Below are 26928 nucleotides of genomic sequence, written 5' to 3'. Positions count from 1 at the left end.
TTAGAGGAAACAGTCGAAGAGACTATAACTCACCTCTAAACTCACTTCTCGGACAGGTTTCCGAAGATAGTTAGAGAGAGACAGTCGAAGAGACTATAACTCATCTCTCAACTTACTTCTCGGACAGGTTTCCGAAGGTAGTTAGAGGAAACAGTCGAAGAGACTATAACTCACCTCTAAACTCACTTTTCGGACAAGTTTCCGAAGGTAGTTAGAGAAAACAGTCGAAGAGACTATAACTCATTCTCTTCAGCTAACCTCTCAGACAGGTTTCGAGGGGAAGTTAGAGGATCTTCTCAACTAAACCCTTTGGACATGAGACCCTCAGTGGAATGTTTGTGGGGGAATATCGTTTTGAACATAAAATCCTTCATCAAGAAATGTTCAACGGTCTGACGAAAGCAGAGAGCTCGGAACAAAAACTTCGACAGGAGGTCCTGAGACACTCTCTAGGGTCAAGCACTCGGCCAAAAGCACTTTGCCAAGCAATCACAGCCTCAAAAAGGCCAACTTCAGGAGTTATAGGGCTTCAGTCGCAAGTACATCTAAGATTTCCGATGCCCGACTAGCTAGACAAGTCAGCCATGAGAATCGGGGGTAACTGTTGGGGATAAAATCCACCATGGGTCCCACTATCTCTCAACAACCCTTAATTATCTCATAAGGTCCTACCTTATCTCAACTACCTCAGATTATCTCCCTATTATTTCAAATGATTCTTCAATCATCTGAAAGGAGAAGATCAAGGAAGCAGTTACACAGAAAAACCCTATAAAAGGGAACTAAAGACATCGGTAAGAGAGGGGATCTTTTTCGATATATAATGCTAGCTCTTGCTACATTTTGACCCCATATACGACTGCTAACTTAAGCATCGGAGGGTCTACGGGGCCTTCCCCGTAGACCCCTTTGACGCTCTTATTATTTTATTGGAGCCCAAAGATTGATAATCACAGACGCCTCGAAGAACGTGAAGATCACACCAATCAGAAACTGTTGAGGGAAAAACGTGCATCAACATAATTAACCATAAAACAACTTACATTGGAAAAGAGAAACAGTAACCCTTCAACAAATTTTTAGAAGGGAAGTGGTTCAACAAGCTCAAGCAGTTGAAGCACTTGAATGAACTGCCACAAGGGAGGCATAAAATTCGTCCTGGATATTAATCAAAGTCTCATGCCTTCCCTTCTCCACAATAACCCCATTCTTAACCACAGCAATCAGATCTGCATTCTTGATAGTGGATAATCGATGGGCCACCACAATTGTTGTTCTGTTCGATCACCATGACTTTTTCTAATGCATCTTGGACCACTTTCTCTGACTCAACATCCAGTGCACTAGTAGCTTCATCTAATAGCAATATCTTTGGACCTTTGATGATAGCATGTGCAATGGCTACGCGTTGCTTCTGCCCGCCGGACAATTGGAGTCCTTGTTCTCCTACTATTGTATCATACCTCTACATGTTGCATCAAGAATAAATAATTTGTCTAAGAGTGTTTGTAGACTTCAATCAACAATATGTCTAAATCAGATTATTTTTTTCAAAGAAAAATAATTTGCAGTGTTCTTACTTGTTTTAGTCCACTAATGAATGTGTGGGCATTGGCCAATTCTGCTGCAGCTATAATCTCTGCCTCATCTGCGATTCCACCCTTTCCATACACAATGTTGGCACGGATTGTATCATTAAACAAAACTGGTTCTTGGCTTACAAGGCCCATTTGTTGCCTCAACCACTTCAATTGGAACTTTTGAATTTCGATTCCATCAAGTGTAATATGACCTGAATCAGGATCATAAAATCTTTCCAATAATGTTATCACTGTGGATTTCCCGCTCCCGCTTTCTCCAACCAAGGCAACTGTCTGACATTCACAAGAATGTAATTTTAATTTGAGAGCTGTCTTTGCCTTTGCCTGTTGCAGCAAATAATGAAATTCTAAACATGATTTACCTTGCCTGCACGAATAGCCAAGTTGCGATCTCTGAATATCTGAACATCTGGCCTAGATGGATACTTGAAGCTTATATGATGAATTAAGCTCAATATCTCCCTTGACATCATCCAATGATATCCCGGACTCACCACTTGGGTCTATCTTTGACTTCATGTCCATTATTGCAAAGATGGAAGCAGCAGCATTCTTGGCTTTCTGAGAATCATTGGAAAAGGAGCTATATTGAATAACTGCAGTAGCTAGCTGTCATGGTCAAAGCAAAGAAAACCTGCAAACCACACATACGATATCAAGAAAATCAAAAGAGAATTTGGTTGAATGAATCCCATAATTTGGAAAAAGAAACTATGGTTATTGGTGGCTTATTTACTCGGAAAACATCTGAGAATGTTGCTTTGCCTTCATTAACCAGATGAGCTCCTGCATAGAAAGTGATCGCGTAGACATTAAAGAGGAAGAAGTTAGCCATTCCATATCCTATTCCACTGATCAAGCCCTCCTTTATGCCTGCCTTCATAGGGCCTTCACATTTCTCTTCATAAAGTTGCATCACTTTCTCTTCTGCACCGAAAGAAGCAACGGTTCCTATACTCCCAACTGCATCATTTGCTATTTGGCTTGCTTCCTCGTACATTGCCTACAACCAAGTTCACTCTTTATGAATAATTCATAAAACATACTCAAACCTGAGAAAGTTTTCATTTTAATGCATCATGATGAAATTGTTTTGTTCGTTTTTTATTTTTTTTTCCCCCTAAAATATATACTATTTGGCATGCTGCAACAATAAAACTGTCATTAGTGGTAGTGCATACCTTTGCATCTGCACTGAATCCATTCATGGACCTTCGTTGAGCATATCCATTGACTCCAAGCAGAGGAACCAATGCAAGGACAATAAACGCCATCTGCCAACTAGCTTCAAAAGCGATGACTAAACCTGCAACCACTGATGCAATACTTTAAACAATTTGAGCAAGTGCATCACCAACTAGGGCGCGCACAGTGTCTGCATCTACCGAGAGCCTTGCACCAATGGCGCCGCTTTAGTTCTCAGGCTCATCGAACCACCCAACCTCCATGCGAAGCACCTTTTCAAAACACGTTGCTCTAATACGTTCAATTAACTTACACCCAGCCACAGAAAAAAAGTAGGATCTTATTGGAGTTGCCAGAAATGCTACCAAACCAAGGACTATAAACATTACAGCCCAAAACTTCGAATCCTTTCTTAGTTCGTGAGGTGGTTCGGAGAATGTTTTGATTGCACTGGAAATTAGCAAACCAAAAATTGGAAGTAGTACTCCAGTTATGATTGCAGCTACTGTTCCAATTAGAATGAGTGGAATCTCAGGCTTATTAAGGTAGGCAAGGCGATGAATTGCGACCTCCAGAGATTTTTGCAATGCTACTGAAGATTATCTGGTTCTGCCTCTGCAATATTAGTTGATCAAGTCCTGTGGGTTCACCAATTGTGTCTGAGAGTGAGTGGCGGCTGCTATTTTCTGATGATCCCCGACTAGTGGATTGTGGAATTGACGCTCTTCGAATTGACTGCCGAAGACTTGACTTTTCTTGATCATCTGCAGCATGTTGTGACTCCTTGTTTAATTCTTGCAGGCGTATAAGTTGAGAGAACGCTCCATCAGGATCCTTAAGTAATTCCGAGTGTGAGCCTGATCAATAACCAAATACATTAAGAAAGGAATAGCCCGATACACTATGAAATGAGTATCTCACGTTCTCCTAATATTCATTTACAGCCAACCTATAGTCTTATAATCTAGTGGCACTTTTTCTCCTTTCCAATGTGTGGAAATTACAGAAACAAGTTTGACGAAACGTAACAACCAATAGTAATATTCAGAAAATGACTAAATTTATTTACAATGATGTGCTTAACAAGACAACAGACCCATGCTACAAGAATCTACTCACAAGGTTGGACGCATACATGATATTGGCTCAACATGTTACTGATCAGTAATATAAAATAATACTTATCATCAATTACCTTTTTCAGCCATCTTTCCTCTCTGAATGATTGCGATCATATCAGCATTTCTCACCGTGCTTAAACGATGGGCAACAATGATAGTTGTTCGGTTAACCATAATCCTGTCTAATGCCTCTTGCACTATTTTCTCTGATTTTGCATCAAGTGCACTTGTAGCTTCATCTAGTAGTAATATTCGTGGATCCTTCAGGATTGCTCTTGCAATGGCAATTCTCTGCTTCTGTCCACCAAGGATCTGTGTTCCGTGCTCACCAACCATGGTATCTAGTCCCTACAATTGAATTAAAAAATCCCGAAATAAAAATAGCAATTTTTGGATCTTGAAGACGAACACAATGTTTGAAAGGGTGAAAATTAGAACCTGTGGCAATTTATCAATGAATTTAGCAGCATTTGCAATTTCAGTTGCAGCTTTTATCTCTTCAATAGTTGCACCATCTTTTCCATATGCAATGTTGTCCTTAATGCTGGAACCAAACAGCACAGGTTCCTGGCTAACAAGACCAATTTTCCCCCTAATCCACTTAAGCTGAAACTCTTTGAGGTTAATGTTATCTGTTAGAACTTGACCAACTTGTGGGTCATAGAATCTCTCTATTAGGCTGATCACTGTTGACTTCCCACTTCCACTTTCTCCAACTACAGCTGCAGTCATGCCACTAGGGATATAAAGAGAAAATCCATTGAATATTTTCTCATCCGGTCTGGTTGGATAGCTGAAATAAACATCCTTCAATCCTATATCTCCACGAATGTCATCCAATACTTTCCCACTTTCATCAAAAGCATCTATGTCTGGCTTCCTCTCAATTGTCTCAAACATCTTATAGGCCACAGCTCGGCCAGTAGCAAATGCACTCAAGCAGGGAGATGCCTGGGCTAAGGACCTGAAGCATTCATATGAAACTGAAAGGTCAGAAGTAAATAAACAATTAAATAGGCCAAAACTGAAAGGTTCATATATTTTGAGTAAATTCAGCAACATAAGCAGAAAGAAGTTTTCGCTTATTGGGGAAATAAGAACCATAATGTTACAAGCAGATTTACATACTTCTACAAGCTAAAGGAAATAGAAAATGCAACTTACGTGGAAGCAGTTACGACAGCGAAAATCACATTCATCACTTGACCCCCATCGTATTCTTTGTGTAGTATCAGATTTGCACCAAAATACACAGCCAACGAATAGGTGGAAAACACGATTAACATAACCGTGCCAATACCTACTCCGGCAGCTAAGCCTTCATGAACATCAGATTTGTAAGCATGTACAAGAAATTTGTTGTAACTTGTTATAGCTTGTTTCTCCCCTGTAAATGATGCAACCTACATTGGAAGCAATGACAAACGTCATACTTTTTCTAAAGAATAAAGAGCGAAATCAGATTAACTGTTTTAAGAGAGAAACCAAGAAGTCTTTCTTCAAAAGTATTTTGTTTTGACAAATGGACTTACAGTTTTGATTGAGCCAATTGTTTGTTCAACTACATTTGCTGCCTTCGCATAAGCACTTTGTCCACGGGATGCCATCTCCGATATAATCAAGGCCAACATGGCACCAACTATCACAAGAAGAGGAATTGCAGAACACAAGACAATGGTAAGAAGCCACCCCTTGATAAATGCTATTATAAAGTCCCCAATGAAGGTTGATATCAGCTGTAGAAATTTCCCAACCTGCAGTACTAGCACATTTAGTTGGTAGACCAAGATGAAATAAAAATTTTGTGCAATCTTTTCTTGGTTTTGATAATTTTTGCAGCTCTTCTGTACCTTCTCACCCACGGCATCCTGTATGAGAACAGTGTCACCAGACATTCTCCCAAGAACCTCTCCGGTCTTAGTTTCCTTATCAAAGAAAGCAACATCTTGTCTCATTATAGTTTTCAGATACAAACTCCTGATTCCTGCAGCCTGTCTCGCCCCTGTGACCATCCAGCATGTCACCTCTGACAAACAACAGAGCTGAGATTCTTAATCTTCAAGGGTTTATACATAAAAGGCTTTTTCTATGCCTTAAAAATCTGTAATCATTTGAAGTATATAATGTACTTACGGAGGCATGCTGCGCAACCATTTCCCAGTGCCAAGTAGACAAATTTTAGAGCGACCTACAATTTCACCAGGTCGCTAGGTAATAACATCATCATATCAAACATATTCATAGACATACTGTTAAATGGGTGCATCATATTTTCTAACCTTGTTCATTAGTTTTTACCTTGGAAATTGAATGAACGATGCCATTAGTGTTATTCTGGTTACTGCCGAAAGTATTGATCAATTGCCCAAATAGTATTGTCATAAGGGGCAGGCCTAACCCACTCCCAATGGCTCCAATTGTGCCAACAATCATCAATGCAGTATCAGTGGAATCTGCAAATGAGAAAAGCTTGAGAAATGGAACTGTCTTGGTTTTCTCAACTCCTTTGTTTTTTTGACAGTTTTGTTGGTCCCCATTCATGGCAGAGCTATTCTCTGCTTCTCCATTGCCTTTTGAAGTGATGGCCTATTTTCTACCTGCATTGCCTTCCAGGCCGCCTTCCACCTCCATATTACCAAGTCCAAGAACCTAAATTGCACCTCAAGAACACAATTAATTGCTGAAATCAGCAACTGATACATCAAGACAGAAAAGTTGGACCAGTGGCTTGTTGTCAATATATTAGAGTATCAAAATGAGAATTCATGAAAAGATCTACATGCATGGATATGATGAATTCTAAAGCTACTAGCAGTCTAGAAATAAGTAACAATATGAGAATTAGCCCATGAGCCCTATGCTCTGTGTATTTAGTTGAAAGATTGTAGAATTAAAGTTTATACAAAACATTTCTGTTTCTATTACTCAAATTGTTGGGAGATAAAGCGGTTATGGAGTTTTTATCAAGAGTACATTAATATACATAGTTGAACACAGCTCTAACCCAAAAGCCCAAGCTAATGAGCTAAGGTCCAACTGATAAATCAAGACAGAAAAGTTGGACTAGTGGCTTGTTGTCAATATATTAGAGTATCAAAATGAGAATTCATGAAAAGATCTACATGCATGGATATGATGAATTCTAAAGCTACTAGCAGTCTAGAAATAAGTAACAATATGAGAATTAGCCCATGAGCCCTATGCTCTGTGTATTTAGTTGAAAGATTGTAGAATTAAAGTTTATACAAAACATTTCTGTTTCTATTACTCAAATTGTTGGGAGATAAAGCGGTTATGGAGTTTTTATCAAGAGTACATTAATATACATAGTTGAACACAACTCTAACCCAAAAGCCCAAGCTAATGAGCTAAGGTCCACTTGGGTATATTAAGTACTCTTTTCTTTTTATATTTTCTCAATGTGGGACTCAACACTCACAAGTATACTCACAACACAAACAGTACAAAAGAATACTAAATAGGCACGACCAATCTCCATGGTGGAAGAGAAGCCTTGTTGATGAGACGATACTTTTCTATGAACACTGGTGGTGTAAATTTTTGCCTGATTATTATAACCTACTAGCTTATAACCCGAGCTATGCGCGAGATTCTTCTTCATTATAATTTAATTTTAAAATTCAAATACATCATTTTTCATTATAAGTTAAAAAGACGTATAAAAATATATCTCACCTCTTTAAATAAAAAAATTAAATCTTTGTTCCTATAAGTATATATGATTTAAAATGTATAGTATAAAGAATAAAAATTAGCAAGAAGAATACATGGATTATAATATAGTTAACGCAATTAATGACGTTAATTAATGACATGTAGATTATATTGATTGAGAAATGCTATAATTCAATAAAATGATCATTTTTGGCCCATAAAGTGTTAGGTGGCAAGAGATCATAGGTCCCATTTATAATTGTTGTGGCCCCACCCACTGATAAGCCTATGACCTCTTAACACTTAGGACTTTTATGGGCCAAAAATGGCTATTTTATTGCACTATAGCATATCTCATATTGATATATAATTAACGCAATAAAAAACCGGTTATATAAATATATATTAATATACATAGGGAAATTATATATAAATTCCTTAGGTCAACGCGCTTTTTTTAAAAACTCCTTAGGTATTTTTTTTTTGGAAATTTAGTCCTTGGGTCACTCGAAACTACTAGAAAACTCCTTACCGTCAATTTTTGTTAACTGCCGTTAGTTCACTCAAAACTCCCTGTTTTATCTGATTAAAATATTTATTTTTTATTAATTTAATTTAAAAAATTAAATCTTAAAAAAAAAAAAAAAAAATTGAAGGGTGGCCAGGGGTGGCGGTGCCACCCTTGGCCACCCCCCAACCCCTATGGGGTGGCCGTAAGCCACCCCAGGGGTGGTTTGCCCACCCCTGGGGTGGCTTGGGGTGGCCGCAGGCCACCCCATTGGGGTTTTGGGGTGGCTCGCAGGCCACCCCTCCACCCATGGGGTGGCTCGCGGCCACCCCCTTGGGGGTTTGGGGTGGCTCGCGGCCACCCCATGGGTGGAAGGGGTGGCTGCGAGCCACCCCATGGGCAAACCACTTGGGGGTGGCCGCCAGCCACCCCAGGGGTGGGCAAACCACCCCTGGGGTGGCTTACGGCCACCCCATAGGGGTTGGGGGGGGTGGCCACCCAGGGGTGGTGATGCCACCCCTGGCCACCCTTCAATTTTTTTTTTTTTTTTTTTTTTTTTAAGATTTAATTTTTTTAATTAAATAAATAAAAAATGAATATTTTAATAAGATAAAACGAGGAGTTTTGAGTGGACTAATGACAGTTAACAAAAATTGACGGTAGGGAGTTTTCTAGTAGTTTCGAGTGACCCAAGGACTAAATTTCAAAAAAAAAAAAATACCCAGAGAGTTTTTTAAAAAACGCGTTGACCTAAGGAGTTTATATATAATTTCCCATATACATATTAAATTGACTAAATGTATTAATACGTAATAGTTTGATTTATATTATTTGTTTCCTTATTTGATTTGGACATTAATAATACTAAATTTATTGAATAATTTATATATAGAAAACTCTTGAAATATAATTAACGCAATTAATGATGTTAATTAATGACCGGTTTTTTAAGAAAAAATCGATTCATTCTTAAAAAACCGGCTTAAAAATTATGCTTTAAAAAACCAGTTTAACCCCTAAAAAAAATAGGTTTATGCCACATGTCGCAATTTTAGACTACCTCTAAAGAGTGATTCTGTTTTTATATGTATATGATTACCTGCAGGTTTTGCGATCCTCATGAAATTTTTGGTGAGGTTAATAGTAAAAAATGTTGTAATGTATGTTACAAACATTCATTTTTCAATCATTTGAAAATATTTTATTATTTAATATTATCTTCATGAGTTTTTTAGGGGAAATAAAAATCAGATTTAACCATTTTAGTTTGTAACCGTTTGGTCAACTTGATGGTTTTAACCTTTATTGTTATGAACATTTGGTATTAAAAGTTTATCAAGTTTTTAACAAAGATTATTTGATATCTTTCTAACAAAGAATATTACTATAATTAAGTTAATACTTTTTCATATAGAGGTGTATTCTATTTTTCCCATAAAAAAACTAGTGCATAGATTTTTATCCTATCCAAATAAATCAGCCACATGAACTAGTTGAAGGTTCACCTAGTGTCTTTTATTCTTTGTTTTCTCTATGTGGTTTTTTCATCAAGAAGATTAAAGGTTGTTCTATTAGCCTTTGTTATTGGAAGTGCGTCTTTAACAAAGGTAAAAGCTATAGTCTAATCCTAGAAAGTTGCGTGTCAAGAGATCCGATCGCACTGAGTAATATACTCCGGGAGGCACGAATCAACCTCTAAGGACAATGCTCTTGCGTGATTCTATAGCATTGTGAGATCCTTTCATACTTTACTTTTCATCTCTTGTAATTTATATATTTTATTTTTAATTTTCATATTTGTATTATTTTATTTCAATAAGAATTTTGTGCATCATCCAAATTATTTCCAAGAAAAAATATACATTTTCTACGTAGAATTTTACCTGTTAATAGAGAAAGAGGAAGCTGAATGAAACTTTCTGTTCTTTGTCAAAAACAGAATCTCTACAACCCTGTGGCATCCAGCAAAATCAACAACCCTGCAAAATTGAAGTTGCCAATCTCAAATCATATTTATTTGATACAATCCTTGGGTAGAATTCACTCTTTAAAACCAACTTGCTAGGGGAGAGTGTCCAAGAACTTATATACACATAGTAAAAATTATACTTTACGCATGTGAGACACTTACGATCGAGATATCATCATTTGACAACAACACATTATTGTCATGACCATTGAAAACGAACATAACCCAATTGCCAAAAGATCGAAAAGAAAAAAAAAAAAATTGATTGAAAGATTAATTCAGCAAAAGATAAAAAGGGTACCTGAAACTATCATATGATATTATCTTACGCGAGAAAATAATATTGGGTGTTAAAATAAACTAGAGAATACTAGAGAATATATGGATAAATTGAATATTGTATTTCTGTGTGTATTGAACTGTATACAAATAGGCTTATTTATAGTTGAATAAGGCCAGATAAACTAGGAAATACAATCACGGAATTAATGTACAATATTGCAAAATAATATCAAAATATATATACAGGGAAAATATATCAAATCAGCAATTATGGTGAATATCAAAATATATTCTGAATATATTATATATTCTGAATATATTCTAACATCCCCCCTCAAACTCAAGGTGATAATGTAGATGCCAACTTGAGTTTGAAAACAAGATCGCGAAACCGTCCAGGTGGATGTGCTTTGGTGAACACATTGGCCAACTGATCAGCGGAAGCAATAGGACAGAGACGGAGAGTCCCCTGCAAAAGATGATGGCGTACAAAATGACAGTCGATCTCAACGTGTTTAGTACGTTCATGAAATACATCATTATGCTCAATCTGAATCGCACTTTGATTGTCACAAAAGATAGGAGAACTGGAGGTCTGAGAAACACCCATATCTTGTAAGAGCCAACGGAGCCAGAGGAGCTTAGAGGTGGTGTCAGCAAGAGCACGATACTCAGCTTCAGTGCTAGAGCGGGCAACAACAGATTGTTTCTTGCTATGCCAAGAGATGAGAGAATCACCAAGTAAGAAACAATAACCCGTGGTGGAACGGCGATCAGTAGGATCACCTGCCCAATCAACATCTGAATATACATGTAAGTCTAATGATGAGTGAGAGGAGAAATGCAAACCATAAAACAGAGTGCCCTTCACGTAGCGAAGGATGCGAAGAACAACTGCATAATGAACTGAGCGTGGCGTGGTCATAAACTGACTAACAAGATGGACTGCATAGGTAATATCCGGTCATGTCACAGTAAGATATATGAGACTTCCAACTAACTGTCGATAGAGAGTAGCATCAGAAAGTAGCTCACCATCAGTGGCACGAAGTTTTACATTTGTCTCTAGAGGGCTATCAACAATTTTACAATCGGTAAGGCCAGCTCGGGAGAGGAGATCTGAAGCATATTTGGCTTGAGAGAGATAGTAACCATTTGGATCAGAAGACACTTTCAATCCAAGAAAGTAGCTGAAAAAACTCAAATCCTTCATCTCAAATTGTTGAAGATTACGAATATCGATAGTATCATATCCAGTAATAATCATATCATCAGGATATAGTAAAAGTAGAATGAGACCAGCATCAGATTGCCGGATAAAAAGAGCAGAGTCATAGGGGCTAGAAACAAACCCAATCTGCGCAATAGTGGAACTGAATTTGGCAAACCAAGCCCGTGGAGCCTGTTTTAGATCATACAAAGCTCGGCGAAGTCAGCAAACCTTGTGTGGCGGATGATCGTACCCAGGAGGGGGTTGCATATAAACTTCTTCACTAAGATCACTATTGAGAAATGCGTTTTTCACATCCATTTGGAAAAGATCCCAACGACGCACAAAAGCCACAGCAAGGAGGGATCGAACAGAAGTAAGGCGAGCCACTGGCGCAAAAGTCTCCTCATAATCAATACCATACTCCTGATTGAACCCCTTTGCCACAAGACGTGCCTTGTATCGCTCATTAGATCCATCAGATTTTGTTTTAATCTTGTATACCCACTTGCACCCTACCGCAGTTTTGCTTGGAGGTAAATCAACTAAGTCCCAAGTATGGGTTTTGGAAAGGGCATTAGGTTCTTCAGACATAGCATTCTGCCAAAGAGGGTTAGTATGAGCCTCACGGAAGGAGTGAGGTTCATGTAGAGTAGCAAAAGCAGAATAATAGTGATAATCACGAAGGTGGGAAGGAAGAGATGTTACCCGAGTAGAAAGATGAGGGACGGAGGGAGCTGGCTCAAGAGTAGATGGATCAACAGGCGGGGCAGAGTCATTGGGGTCGACCGTCAGAATGTCGTCTGGAGAGCTTGTCATCCCTGCATCAAGATCAGTAGTGTCGGGGAGCAAATCAAATGAGACATTAGTGAAGATAGGAGAAGAATTAGAGGGACTAGTAGGAAAAGACTTCATATCACTAAAGAACCTATGTTCCCAAAAAGTGACGTGCCGCGAGATGCGGGGCCGTTTGGAAATAGGATCATAACAACGATATCCTTTGTGTTCAATGCCATACCCAAGAAAACAACATAGGCGAGAACAAGGTTCTAATTTTGTTTGTTCATGGGGTGGAGGAAGCACAAAACAGACACAACCAAAGATGCGGATGGATTGGTAATCAGGGGGAGAACCATAGAGGAGTTCATAGGGGGACCTATTTAAGGTAGTAGGAGACAGGACCATATTAATGGTATAAACAGCTGTAAGAGCGGCTTCTCCCCAAAAGTGTTCAGGGATAGAAGCAAATAGGAGCAAAGTTCTAACAGTGTCTAACATGTGTCTGTGTTTACGTTCAACACGACCATTTTGTTGAGAAGTATTTGGGCATGAGCGATGGGGAAGAGTGCCATTTTGTTTGAGGGTAGTAAGGAAGGTAGATTCACGATATTCCATGGCATTATCATAATGAATAATTTTTATGTTTCTGGGAAATTGGGTTTGAACCATTTGTTAAAATTCAGAGTAAATTTTTGGAAGTTTAGACCGATTTTGTAAAAGATAAAGCCATGTGTATCGAGAATAATCATCCACAAAAATGAGAAAATAGCGGGATCCACCCATGGGGGGAATAGGCGCAGGGCCCCATACATCAGAATGCACCAAATCAAAAGGGGCAGAAGAAACATATGCACTATTATTAAAAGGTAAAGCACTTTGTTTTCCAAGTTGACACGCAACACAATCAAATGACTCAGACTCAACAAATCTTAACTGACCACTTGTAGTTAAAGAACGAATACGATAAATATATGCATGTCCTAAACGTGAGTGCCATAAACTGAGGGTGGTAGAGGGAGACCGAGATGGAGTGGCAGCAGACACAGCAGGAGGAAGATGGAGTGATGAAAGCTCGAACAGACGTCCAATCTTACGGGCGGTCCCAATTAGCTGTCCCGTCTGTGGATCCTGCACATCACAACCTCGGTTAGAAAAGTGCAGTTCTAAGCCAAGTTCACAAAGTTGACCAACAGATAAAAGATTTAACGAGAGATTAGGCACCAAGTATGTATCAGACAAAGAGAGTTGATGAGTAGAAACAGACCCGACGTGACTAACATTAAGATGGGAACCATTAGCAGTGTAAATGGTGGTAGGCCTAGGTAACACATATTTGGCAGAAAAGATGGAAGAATTCGGTGTCATGTGATTACAACAAGTAGAATCAATATACCAAGAGGAATTACCTAGTGTGGTGGAGATGGCGGTATTAAGATTGGACTTAGATAAAACCTGATGAATGAGAGCTTCGATTTCTGCAGGAGAAAGGGTACTGGGTTGGGGTGCAACATTGGTGTAAGACATATCTAATGTATCAGTATGAGTGACCGCAGCAGCCTTATGACTAGGAGCTCGATGATTCTCACGAGAGAGCCTTTTTCTACATTCACTATACCTGTGGCCAAATTTCTGACAATAGTGGCACTGGATATTCCGATTGGATGAGGAAGGCCCGGCAGAAATAGAATTAAGGGCATGCGTATTGCCGGATACAATGGCCATGACCATCTCAGAGGTGTGTAACTTCATAGTGGCGAATCGGGTCTCTTCTGAAACGAGTTCACTAAGAGCACTGTCCAAGGATGGCAGCGGTGAGCGGTGAAGAAGAGAAGCTCAAGTATGCTCAAACTCATCTCGAATTGCCGCAAGAAACTCGGCTAGGCGCATGCTATCGCGAAAAGCGATGTATTCAGAGGCATCAACCTTATTCCTCCACTTAGGCTCACATAATGTTAATTGATTCCAAAGACAAGTCATTTGTGAATAAAAATCAATAATACTCTGACCTGGTTCTTGACGCATGCGATGAAGCTTGGTCACAATCTGAAACCGCTGAGCAAGGTCGGTAGTGCTGTAGTATTGAGCTAACATGTCCCAAACATCTTTGGCATTGTCAAGATTGCCAAATGTCATGCTGATGGAGACAACACAAGTGTTGGAGAACCAAGAGATAATCTTGTAATGGATATTTTTCCATGTGCGAAGGCTGGTAGAGAAAGCCGCAGCGGGTTCCTCTTCTCCAGCAAGAGGTTTAGGTTCTTCACCAGAAACATACTCCCAAAGACAATGTCCTTTGAGCCACCTACTCATATTTTGAGACCAAGCCGGGTAATTGGAGCCATCAAGAATAATAGGGATAGGTTGGGAAATATCTTTGTTGTTTGGGAGAGTGGTAGTAGGTACGGCCTTTTTTTTTTTTTTTTTTTTTTTTTTTTTTTTGGAATATAATCCGGTGTGGTTGGGTGTAGGATAGGTTCTGTGAGCCTGGTGAGAGGATAGAATTTGGTGTGGCCGAGTATATGATAGGGGATATGAGCTTGTTTTTAGGAGTTAGAATCTGGTGTGGCTGAGTGTATAATAAGGAATATAGGCTTGGTTAAATAGGGGTTGAAATCTGGTGTGGTTGAGTGTATTATAAGTCTGTGGACTCAAAAATCAGAAATAATCTAGTGTGGCAGATTGTAGTGTAACTAGGTGAGCTCAAAAAAAAAAAAAAACTTACAAAGGTGGCGGCGCGTGGTGGCTCCTGGTGGCGCATGCTTCAACTGGTTTGACAAATCGGCAGCCTCCGATCACGAATCTGTGATTCGTTTCTGAAAACGGCTGACAGGGGCGGCGCGTGGTGGCCGGAAACAGTACGTGCGGCGGTTCAAAATTCCACAGAAAGTTGTGGCAGCGCGTGGGGTCTCCTGGTGGCGCGTTCTTTTGACAGGCCAGTAGATCGACAGCCTCCGATCTGGATTCTGGCGGTATTTTTCTAAAAAACGGCTGACTAGGCGGCGCGTGAGGTGCGTGAACAGTGACACAGACACTTACGATGGCGCATGAGAGCACGTTGAACTTCAGAATGACAATCTGAGAACTCCACAGGATAGATCGGACCTTTTTGAGCCTATTGGTATAATAGTTATACCAAAACAAGATTGAAAAAGCCTTTAAATTGCGTGAAGAACGAACTGACTTCCTATTTCTCTAGACAAGGCTAGAACTTGGCTCTGATACCATGTTAAAATAAACTAAAGAATACTTGAGAATATAGGGATAAACTGAATATTGTATTTCTGTGTGTATTGAACTGTATACAAAGAGGCCTACTTATAGTTGAATAAGGCCAGATAAACTAGGAAATACAATCACGGAATTAATGTACAATATTGCAGAATAATATCAAAATATATATACAGGGAAAATATATCAAATTAGCAATTATGGTGAATATCAAAATATATTCAGAATATATTCTAACATTGGGAAAGTTTCTTTCCAAAAAGATGATGCATAAAAACTAATAACAACTCTTATTTGATGAATTGGTTTATATCTGTTTGAATGGACAGAGATAAGTAGAACAGAGTTGATGATGGAGACTATTTCATTTAACACTATCCGAAAAGAGAGAGAAAGACGGATTTAACAAAGGATTGAAGAAACCAGAAAACTGTCAGCATCTAGAATGGTTGACATTCCTATGAATTTGCAGCTTGGGTGCAATGTGATGTTCTAGCTTTTGAAAATGTGCAATGCAAGGTTGGTATAGCCAGCAGTATAAATAACGATATTTGTTGGTCCCTAGAGGAACTGAAATGAGAGAAGAGTGCCTATGGAGGAAACAACAGAGTTGAATACATTATTGTGAGAATTGACAAGGACAAAACATAAATCTTTCATTGCATTTGTCGTATGGACACTATATATAGAGCGGCGGCTACGCGCTCTCTTGTGCGGTGCAGAAGTCAAAGACTCCCAGTGTACCCGTGGTTATTTAGAAAGCATCTGAAAAGTTTATAATGTCCAGCCGTTTCTTTATTTATTTCATTCTTTTCTTTGTTTCATTTGTAAATGCTTGGCGGTTGGTACGTTGAGTATCAACAGCTTATGGTTTACGGTTTTTCATTTGTTTCATTTGTAAATGTTTGACGGCTGGTACGTCATACTCTGTTTTTGGTTAAGAAGAAAAACCAAAACAGTTTCTCAAATATTTTCTATGATGCATCAATCCCAGCAGGGATGTATATTTTCTTTGTTTTACAACATTCAATAAAACTCTTACTTGTTTGCAGAAAAAACACAAGAAATGGAAGGAAACTTTGTTCTGTTCTTTGGTAGAATCAAAATGTCTGCAACCCTGTTAAAGGATAAATGTTATACACTACATCTTTATCCGACTTTACTAGTAAGGTTCAGCTAGCCAGCCCTTGGATCAGCTATTGATTAAAGAAAAAAAAAAAAATCTGAAACTTTGGTTAGTTATACAAATAGCATAGATATTTGTATGTTGTCAATCAAAAAGAAGCTTCTATTCATCCACCAGAGAATACATTTGTGTTATCTAACCATAAAAACAACATACATTTTTATGTCTCCCTTCAAGTTGGAAAAGGGGAAGAGGTTCAATAAACTCAAGTAATTGAAGCACTTATGTGAAGTGCAACTAAGGAGGCATAACATCCGTTCTGGATATTAATCAAACTCTCATGCATTCCTTTCTCCACAATAACCCCATTCTTAACCACAGCAATTAAATCTGCATTCTTGATCGTTGATAATTGATGGGCAACCACAAATGTAGTCCTGTTTACCATGACTTTGTTTAATGCATCTTGGACAAGTTTTTCCGACTGGGCATCCAGTGCACTAGTAGCCTCATCTAGTAGTAATATCTTTGGACTTTTGATGATAGCACGTGCAATGGCCACACGCTGCTTCTGCCCGCCAGACAATTGCAGCCCTCGTTCTCCTACTACAGTATCATAACCCTACATGTTGCATCAGGAACAGATAATTTGTGTAAGAGTGTTTGCAAATGTACTTCAATCAACAATATATTTCTAAATAAGAATGATTTGCACTATTCTTACTTGTTGCAGTCCACTAATGAACCTGTGGGCATTGGCCAATTCTGCTGCAGCTATAATCTCTCCCTCATCTGCATTTCCACCCTTTCCATACACAATGTTGGCATGGATGGTGTCATTAAACAAAACTGGTTCTTGGCTTACAAGGCCCATCTGTTGCCTCAACCACTTCAATTGAAACTTTTGAATTTCGATTCCATCCAATGTAATATGACCTGAATCAGGATCATAGAATCTTTCCAATAATGCTATCATTGTGGATTTCCCGCTCCCGCTTTCTCCAACAAGGGCAACTGTCTGAAAGAAGATATTCACAAGAATATAGTTTAAATTTGAGAGTTGTCTTGTCTTTTCCTGTTGCAGCAAATAATGAAATTCTAAACATGATGTCAGAGAATATTACTTTACCTTGCCTGCACGAATAGCCAAGTTGAGGTCTCTGAATATCTGAACATTTGGCCTAGATGGGTAGTTAAAGCTTACATGATGAAGCTCAATATCTCCCTTGACATCATCCAATGACATCCCAGACTCATCAGTTGGGTCTATCTTTGACTTCCTGTCCACTATTCCAAAGATGGAAGCAGTAGCATTCTTGGCTTTCTGAAAATCACTGGAAAAGGAGCTTGATTGAGTAACCGCAGTAGCTGCCATGGTCAATGTAAAGAAAACCTGCAAATCACACATGCGTGTCAAGAAGATCAATTAATAATTTGGTGGAATGAATCTCATTTAAATTTTACCTCAAAGTTCTGAAAGTATTTGGAAAAAGAAACGATCGTAATCGATGGTTTACTTGAAAAACATTTGAGAATGTTGCTTTGCCTGCCTTAACCAGCTGAGCTCCTGCATAGAAAGTGATTGCGTAGACGTTAAACAGTAAGAAGTTAGCCATTCCATATCCTATTCCACTGATCAATGCCTCCTTTATGCCTGCCTTCACAGGGCCTTCGCATTTCTCTTCATAAAGTTGCATCACTTTCTCTTCAGCACAGAAAGAAGAAACAATTCTTATACTCCCAACTGCATCAGTTGCTATTTGGCTTGCGTCCTCATACATTTCCTGCAACCAAGTTCACTCTTGATGAACAATTCATAAAACATACTCAAACCTTATAAAATTTACATTTTAATGCATCATGATGAAATTTTTTCTTAGTTTCTTTCCCTAACAAAATATACTAATTGGCATGCTGCAGCAATAAAACTGTCATTATTAGTGGTAGAGCATACCTTTGCATCTGCACTGAATCCTTTCATGGACCTTCGCTGAACATATCCATTGACTCCAAGCAGAGGAACCAATGCAAGGACAATAAGCGCCATCTGCCAACTAGCATCAAAAGCGATGACTAAACCTGCAATCACTGTTGCAATACTTTGAACAATTTGAGCTAGTGGGTCACCAACTAGAGTGCACACTATTGCTGCATCTGCCGAGAGCCTTGCACCAATGGCACCACTTGAGTTCTCAGGCTCATCGAACCAACCAACTTCCATGCGAACCACCTTTTCAAAACACATTGCTCTGATACGTTCAATTAACTTACACCCAGCCACAGCAAAAAAGTACGATCTTGTTGGAGCTGACAGAAATGCTACCAAACCAAGGACTACAAACATTGTTGCCCAAAACTTCGAATCCTTTCTTAGTTCATGAGGTGGTTCGAAAAATGCTTTGATTACACTCGAAATAAGCAAACCAAAAATTGGAAGTACTACTCCACTTATGATTGCACCTACTGTTCCAATTAGAATCAGTGGAATCTCAGGCTTATTGAGGTAGGCAAGGCGGCAAATTGGGACCTCTGGAGATTTTTCTGGTGCTACAGAAGGCGTATATGATTCTGCTGCTGCAGTATTAGTTACATCAAGTCCTCTGGGTACACCAAATATCACTAAGAATGAGTGGCGGCTACTATTTGTTGATGACCCCCGACTAATGGATTGTGGCATTGACGCTCTTCGACTTGACCGCCGAAGACTTGACTGTCTAAGAGATTCCAAAGTAATTTCGGACTTTTCTTGATCATCTGCAGCATGTTGTGACAAATTATTTACTTCTTGCAAGCGTATAAGTTGAGAGAAAAGTCCATCAGGATCCTTGAGTAGTTCTGAGTGTGAGCCTGATCCATAGCCATATACATTAACAAAGGAATAGCCAAATACACTATGAAATGAGTATCTCACGATCTCTCTCCATCCACAGTGAGAGAATTGGATCCTAATATTCATTTACAGCCAATCAATAGTCTTATATCTAGGTTGGGTGCATACAAGATATTGGCACCACATGTTAATGAGTAATATAGTATGAACAATACTTATCATCAATTACCTTTTTCAACCAGCTTGCCTCTGTGAATGACTGCAATTATATCAGCATTCCTCACCGTGCTCAAACGATGGGCAACAACGACAGTTGTTCGGTTAACCATAATCCTGTCCAATGCCTCTTGCACTATATTCTCTGATTCTGCATCAAGTGCACTTGTAGCTTCATCCAGTAATAAAATTTGTGGATCTTTCAGGACTGCTCTTGCAATGGCAATTCTCTGCTTTTGTCCACCAGACATTTGTGTTCCATGCTCACCAACTATGGTGTTTAGTCCCTACAAGTAAAATAAAAAATCCAAAAATAAAAAAACAATTTTCAGACCTTGGAGATGAACAGAATGAAAATTAGAACCTGTGGCAATTTATCAATGAATTTTGCAGCATTTGCAATTTTAGCTGCAGCTTTTATCTCTTCAATTGTTGCACCATCTTTTCCATATGCAATGTTGTCCTTAATGCTGGCGCCAAACAGCGCAGGTTCCTGGCTGACAAGACTAATTTTCCCCCGAACCCACTTAAGCTGAAACTCTTTGAGGTTAATGTTATCTATTAGAACTTCACCAACTTGGGGGTCATAGAATCTCTCTATTAGGCTGATCACTGTTGATTTCCCACTTCCACTTTCTCCAACTAAAGCTGCAGTCATGCCACTGGGGATATAAAGAGAAAATCCATTGAATATTTGCTCATCCGGTCTGGTTGGATAGCTGAAATAAACATCCTTCAATTCTATGTCTCCACGAATGTCATCCAATACTTTTCCACTTCTGTCAAAAGCATCCATGTCTGGCTTCCTCTCAATAGTCTCAAACATCTTATAGGCTGCAGCTCGGCCAGCAGCAAATGCACTCAAGCAGGGAGATACCTGGCCTAAGGACCTGAAGCATCCATAGGATAGGAAAAGGCCAGAAGCAAATAAAAAATTAAACAAGCCAAAAAAGACGCACATGCATCCACAGGTTCATATATTTTTGTGTATCTGCGCGTGTAAATTCAGCAACATAAACAGAAAGAAGTTTTCGCATACTGGGGAAATAGGAACCATAATGTTACTAGAATATTTATAAGCTTTTACAAGCTAAGGGAAATACAAAATGCATCTTACATGGAAGAAGTTAAGACAGCGATAATCACATTCATCACTTGACCCCCATTGTATCCTTTCTGTAGTATCAGCTTTGCACCAAAATACACAGCAAACGAATAGGTGGAAAACACGACTAACATAACCGTGCCAGTACCTACTCCGACAGCTAAGCCTTCATGAACACCAGATTTGTAGGCATGTGCAAGAAATTTGCTGTAACTTGCTATAGCTTGCTTCTCCCCTGTAAATGATGCAACCTTTTAAGAGAGCGAAATTGGATTAACTTTTTTAAGAGAGAAATCAATGTCTTTTTTTGAAAGTATTTTATGTTGACAAATCGACTTACAGTTTTGATTGCACCAATTGTTTGTTCAACAATATTTGCCGCCTTTTCATAAGCTGTTTGTCCATGGGATGCCATCTTCGACATAAGCAAGGACAATATGGCACCAGCTATCACAAGAAGAGGAATTGCAGAGCACAGGACAATGGTAAGAAGCCACCCCTTGATAAATGCTATTATAAAGCCCCCAATGAAGGTTGATATCAGCTGTAGAAATTTCCCAACCTGCAGTACTAGCACATTTAGTTGGGAGACCATGATGAAATAAAAATTTTGTGCAATCTTTTCTTAGTTTTGATGAAATTTTGGCAGCTCTTCTGTACCTTCTCACCCACGGCATCCTGTATTAGAACAGTGTCACCAGACATTCTCCCAACAACCTCTCCGGTGTTAGTTTCCTTATCAAAGAAAGCAACATCTTGTCTCAGTATAGTTTTCAGATACAAACTCCTTATTCCTGCAGCCTGTCTCGCCCCTGTGACCATCCAGCATGTCACCTCTGACAAACAATAGACCTCAGATTCTTAATGTTCAAGGGTTTATACATTAAAGGCTTTCACTATGCATTAAAAATCTATAATCTTTTCAAGTATACAATGTACTTACGAAGGCATGCTGCGGAACCAATTCCCAGTGCCAAGTAGACAAATTTTAGAGCAACCTAAAATTTCACCAGGTTGCTAAGTAATAACATCATCATATCAAGGGATAAATATATAAAGGAAAGAACAGAGGTTCAAATACATTCCTAGACATACTGTTAAGTGGGTACCTTGGAAACTGCATGAACAATGTCATTGTTGTCATTCTGGTTACTGCCAACAGTATTGATCAATTGCCCAAATAGTATTGTCATAAGGGGCATGCCTAACCCACTCCCAATGGCTCCAATTGTGCCAACAATCATCAATGCAGTATCAGTGGAATCTGCAAATGAGAAAATCTTGAGAAATGGAACTGTCTTGGTTTTCTCATCTCCTTTGTTTTTCTGACTGTTTTGTTGGTCTGCATTCATGGCAGAGCTATTCTCTGCTTCTACATTGTCTCTTGATGTGATGGCCTCATTTCTACCTGCATCGCCTTCCAGGCTGCCCTCCACCGCCATATTTCCAAGTCCAAGAACCTAAATTGCACCTGCAGAACACAATTAATTGCTGAAATCAGCAACTGATAAATAAAGCTAGAAAAGTTGGATCAGTGGCCAGTCGTAAGTATATTAGAGTATCAAAATGATAATTCATGAAAAAGCCTATATGGATATGAGGAATTCTAAAGCTTCTAGCCGTCTTGAAATAAGTAACAATATAAGAATTAGCTGGTATAGAATATGTGTTGCACCATGAGCCCTATGTTCAGTATTTGGTTGAATGTAACAGAATGGTTACTGCCAAACTGAATATAGGAGAGAAAATGGAAGAGAAAGAGAGAAATAATAGAATGAATGAATGAATTGACTATTGAACTAGGTATTTCGAGGATACCTAAACCTCCTTGAGTATTCGAGGACTCCTCCTCCAAGTTCACAATGAACAATTATCTCCAAAGCTACCGATTACATTCTCATTCAGACTATTTATACATCCTCTCTCAACTAACACTTCAACTAACTCTCAACTAACTAAATTGTATTATAACCTTCTCAACTAACTAAACTATATTATAACAGAAATGAGTTATCTACTTTAACCCATTACATTACCCGCTCCTTTAAAACACCTTGCCCACAAGGTGTGCAATTGAAAGAAAGCTGCCTATTACATTGAAATACAAATGCAGCCTAGGGTCAAAATGCAGGCCAAAAGCCCAAACCTTTGTCTGATATTTGTTCTCATTTCCCCACCTTCGCACTATTCAGCTTCCCAAGCAAGCCAGCTCACGTGAACACACTACCCAAGTCTGACTTTCACAATGCCCAATTCCACCATTTGCACACAACAGTGACAGCACACACCTCCTCCTCACCCTTTTTTATTTCTGTTGAACCCTCTCTCTTCTCATGCATCATCTACATTTTCTTCCAGCGCCATCTATGTTTGAAGAGAAAAAAAAATTTCAGACCACAAAGCTGCTTCTCCACATTAGCAAATACAGCAACCTCCCCAACAGCAGACAAGCAATGCCTCATATTGGCCAAGGTTTCATCAGCCCGAGGAAGATCACCATTGGCAAAGACATCCTCCACAGTTGCATTTAAAGTCTCATACGCAGCTTCCATTCTTTGTTTGACGGTATCGACTTTATCAAGGGCAGCAATAGATTCAGCTGAGGATCCCTCTGCCTTCACTTCGCCTTTCTTGAATTCTTCTTGGGTCTCTACCTTCTCATTCAAAGGCGAATTAATTTCTTTTTCCAACTTGACTTGTTCGCCTAATGAATTTTTAAATTGTTTCTTATCTTCCTCTAGTGAGCCCCCTTGCGTCAACTTAGCTAAGCTTTCCATAGGATCATCGTAAAACCCCATGCCAAATCGTTTTTGTAAAGCTCTAGCAAAATCATCCCAAGATGAAAAAGAATTTGACTTAGGTAATTCTTTCAACCAAATTAGAGCTGTACCTTTCATGTGAAATGAAGCAATTTTCAGCCTTTGTTGATCTGGTGTAGAGAAATGCTCAAAAAACTGAACAGCCTTATAGCACCAATTCATCGGTTCGTCTCCATCAAACATTGGAAATTCCCATCGAATGAACCTAGTTTGAAACCCTTCACCAACTGCTGCATGACTCCTTCCTTTTGAGGTCGAGCCAAAATTGGCCTCCATAGAATCAAAAGAAGAACTTTTATCTCTTTGCTCTGGTGCCCTCTGCGATTCCTGAATGCTTCTCATCACTTGTGCCAACTGTTCACTCAAGAAAGCAAACTGGTCATCCTGCTTTTTCTCCAATCTATCCTGTCTTGCATTCCTCTCTAAAAAATCATCCTGCAACTGCTTAAAGTCCTTCCTGAACTGCACCAAATCCGCATTTTGCCCCATTGACCTAGTTTCCATGAAAAGAAAACAAATGGCTTTGATACCACTTGTAACAGAATGGTTACTGCCAAACTGAATATAGGAGAGAAAATGGAAGAGAAAGAGAGAAATAATAGAATGAATGAATGAATTGACTATTGAACTAGGTATTTCGAGGATACCTAAACCTCCTTGAGTATTCGAGGACTCCTCCTCCAAGTTCACAATGAACAATTATCTCCAAAGCTACCGATTACATTCTCATTCAGACTATTTATACATCCTCTCTCAACTAACACTTCAACTAACTCTCAACTAACTAAATTGTATTATAACCTTCTCAACTAACTAAACTATATTATAACAGAAATGAGTTATCTACTTTAACCCATTACATTGAAAGATTGTAAAAGTAAGTTTATACAAAACATTACTATTTCTATTCTCAAACAGTACAAGAGAATACTAACAACCACGACCAATGTCCATGGAGGAAGAGAGGCCTTGTTGATGAGATTGTAAAGTTGAGACATCATGTTTTTTTTATAAACACCGGTGGTGTATACTTTTGGCTGCTTATTGCAAGTTTGTAACCAATTAACCGCAAGTTTTGCAATCCTCATGAAGTGTCTGGTGAGCCATGAGGTTAAAAAATATACTTTGCTAGATAAAGTTTTACACATTAACAGAGAAAGAGGAAGCTGAATTGGAGCATTCCTTCGAGTATTTTGGTTCAAAATGAGTGATGAAGCTTTTTTTTTCTTTGATGGGTAGTGGTATTTTTTTTAGCTTGTGATTTTTTGTAGGAGACCATTTGTAATTGTTTGATTGGGGTGCGGTGTTTCGTTGTTTGATGTAGAGAACTAAGTTCCAACTTTCTTGCTGGTGTATATGGGGGTGTTTTGTTTGTGTTTTGAATGAAAATTTTATTAATCCAAAAAAATACTCTTCCTATAAACTTAAGCTTTTTGAGATAGCTGGGATCGAACCTTGATTCCGTCAAATCACTCCTAATTTAAATTAAATATTTCACATATTGGGCCTCATCTATTAAAAGGGAGTTTGAGCCCACATGTGAGTGAGAGTGTTAAAGTAATGATTAAGTAATTAAATTTACATTTTCTTATAAGCTTAACCTTTTGGGATAATTGGTAATTTAACAAAAAAAGAGGAAGCTGAACGAAACTTTTTTGTTCTTTGTCAAAAACAAAATCTCTACAAAACTGAAGTTGCCAATCCAAGCCATCATCATGATTCAACTACATGCTTTGACAACATAACCATGCCTGACTGTTGGAGCGAATTGGATGATCGGGCCGAGGGCTGCCCCCTCTTTCCCTCACTCTCCTTTCCCTAATATGAACCTTGAGTCATCAAAGCCTTTTTTACTCGGCCTGGCTCGGTCGCCCTAATACACTGGCGCTTCAAAGAATTGGTTTATATATGTTTGAATGGACTGAGATAAGTCGAACAGAGTTGATGACGGAGACCGTTTCATTTAACGTTCTCCGAAAAGAGGGAGAAAGATAGATTTAACAAATGATTGAAGAAACTAGAAAACAATCAGCATCTAGAATGGTTGACATTCCTATGAATTTGCAGCTTAGGTGAAATGGAATGAGATGTTTTAGCTTTAGCCGCCCCTATTAGTTATTGAAAATGTGGAATATTGCAAGGTTGGTATAGCCATTATGGGCATAAATAATTATTTTTTTTGGTCCCTAGAGGAGCTGAAACAACAGAGTTGAATTCATTTTTCCGTATTGGAAGACAAACACTCTCCTAAAACTTAAAATCCGAGCTAAGTGAAGTTGTGAGAACTGACAAGAACAAAAACATTAAAGGCTTCGTTGCATTTGTCGTATGTTATGTTGCATGCAATATTTAGCTTTGTGGAATGTTCATGAGATGTTTGTACGCTATAGAGAACTTAAAATATCTGCAACTCCTAGTGTCTGTAAGTGTAAACATAGTTGCAATAGCATTTAAAGGTTTAGAGTGCTAACAGCAGATTAATTCTATCTAAAACTAACACGTGTTGTAATTGGTTTAGTTATTCAAACAGGTAGTTTGTTAATTAAATTGGTTAAACTGTTGAACAGTTTTGTAACTAACTTCTCTTCTCTCATACTCTGTTTTACGTATATGAAAACAGAGTATATATATTGTAAGCTGTGCAACATTCATTTCTAATGAGAACAATTCAGATTTTCTCCCATTTCATCCTTCCTTTAGGATTTGTTTTAATTAACAAACTAACTAAACTAACCGAATTAAATATAAGATTCAAACAGTAGAGTCTTATATTTATTGAAACGAACCGAAAATCAGGAATCAAAACCTATAAAGGGAACTAAATTTACCTTGATGAAACAAGAACTAGTTGTTCCAACTGGCAACCCACCAATTATCTTCTTTGAATATCTCTCTCTCAACTCGGAACAGAGGAGAAGAAAGGGGAAGAAGGAACAGGGAAGAAAAGAAGAGGGAACAGGGGAGGGAGATGGGTTTCGGTTCTCTCTCTCTCTGGGTGTCTCTCTATTCTATCTGAAAGGAAAGAGGAGGTCGAGAAGAAGAAAGAAGAACGGGGGAGAAGAAGCGTGCGGAAATGAGGGGGAGTGGAGTGGGTGTAGAAAAAAGGCTGTAGAACTCTTACTTTAATAAGCACTCAAGGCCTAAGAGAGAGACAAGATATTTACAGAGACTTCTACACTAAACATCCACTCTGGGGCGCTACAGAGTAGACCGACAACCCTCTCTCTCATCCTGGTCGGCCACCTCCATGGGAGATCACTCCAACCACCTCCT

At 38.8% G+C, this 26928-nt stretch overlaps 1 protein-coding gene and 1 pseudogene across 3 annotated transcripts; both read right to left on the bottom strand.

The window, feature by feature from the left end:
* Positions 1-1104: 1104 nt before the first annotated feature.
* Positions 1105-26557, bottom strand: LOC132171054 (ABC transporter B family member 21-like; annotated as a pseudogene).
* Positions 16832-26572, bottom strand: LOC132168443 (ABC transporter B family member 4). Of its 3 annotated transcripts, XM_088512610.1 has the most exons (13): positions 26484-26572; positions 21946-22307; positions 21780-21834; positions 21497-21672; positions 21177-21398; positions 20849-21087; positions 20096-20621; positions 19745-20018; positions 18640-19532; positions 18203-18469; positions 17815-18078; positions 17410-17703; positions 16832-17307 (listed from the first exon to the last, which is right to left on the bottom strand). In XM_088512610.1, the coding sequence occupies exons 2-13, from the start codon at positions 22276-22278 to the stop codon at positions 16951-16953; spliced, it is 3900 nt and encodes a 1299-aa protein (XP_088368736.1). In that variant the 5' UTR covers positions 22279-22307; positions 26484-26572; the 3' UTR covers positions 16832-16950. The 3 variants fall into 3 exon arrangements, with proteins under 3 accessions (XP_088368736.1, XP_088368739.1, XP_088368742.1); XM_088512613.1 differs by lacking the exon at positions 21780-21834 and having other exon boundaries at positions 21497-21571; XM_088512616.1 differs by lacking the exons at positions 21780-21834; positions 21946-22307; positions 26484-26572 and having other exon boundaries at positions 21505-21545.
* Between the last annotated feature and the right edge of the window lie 356 nt (positions 26573-26928).

The sequence above is a fragment of the Corylus avellana genome, chromosome 1 (genome assembly GCF_965113065.1).
Source record: "Corylus avellana chromosome 1, dhCorAvel1.hap1.2, whole genome shotgun sequence".
In the NCBI taxonomy this organism is placed as follows: domain Eukaryota; kingdom Viridiplantae; phylum Streptophyta; class Magnoliopsida; order Fagales; family Betulaceae; genus Corylus; species Corylus avellana.
The sequence above is the reverse complement of the archived record's forward strand: the minus strand, read 5'-3'. Positions and strand labels throughout refer to the sequence as shown.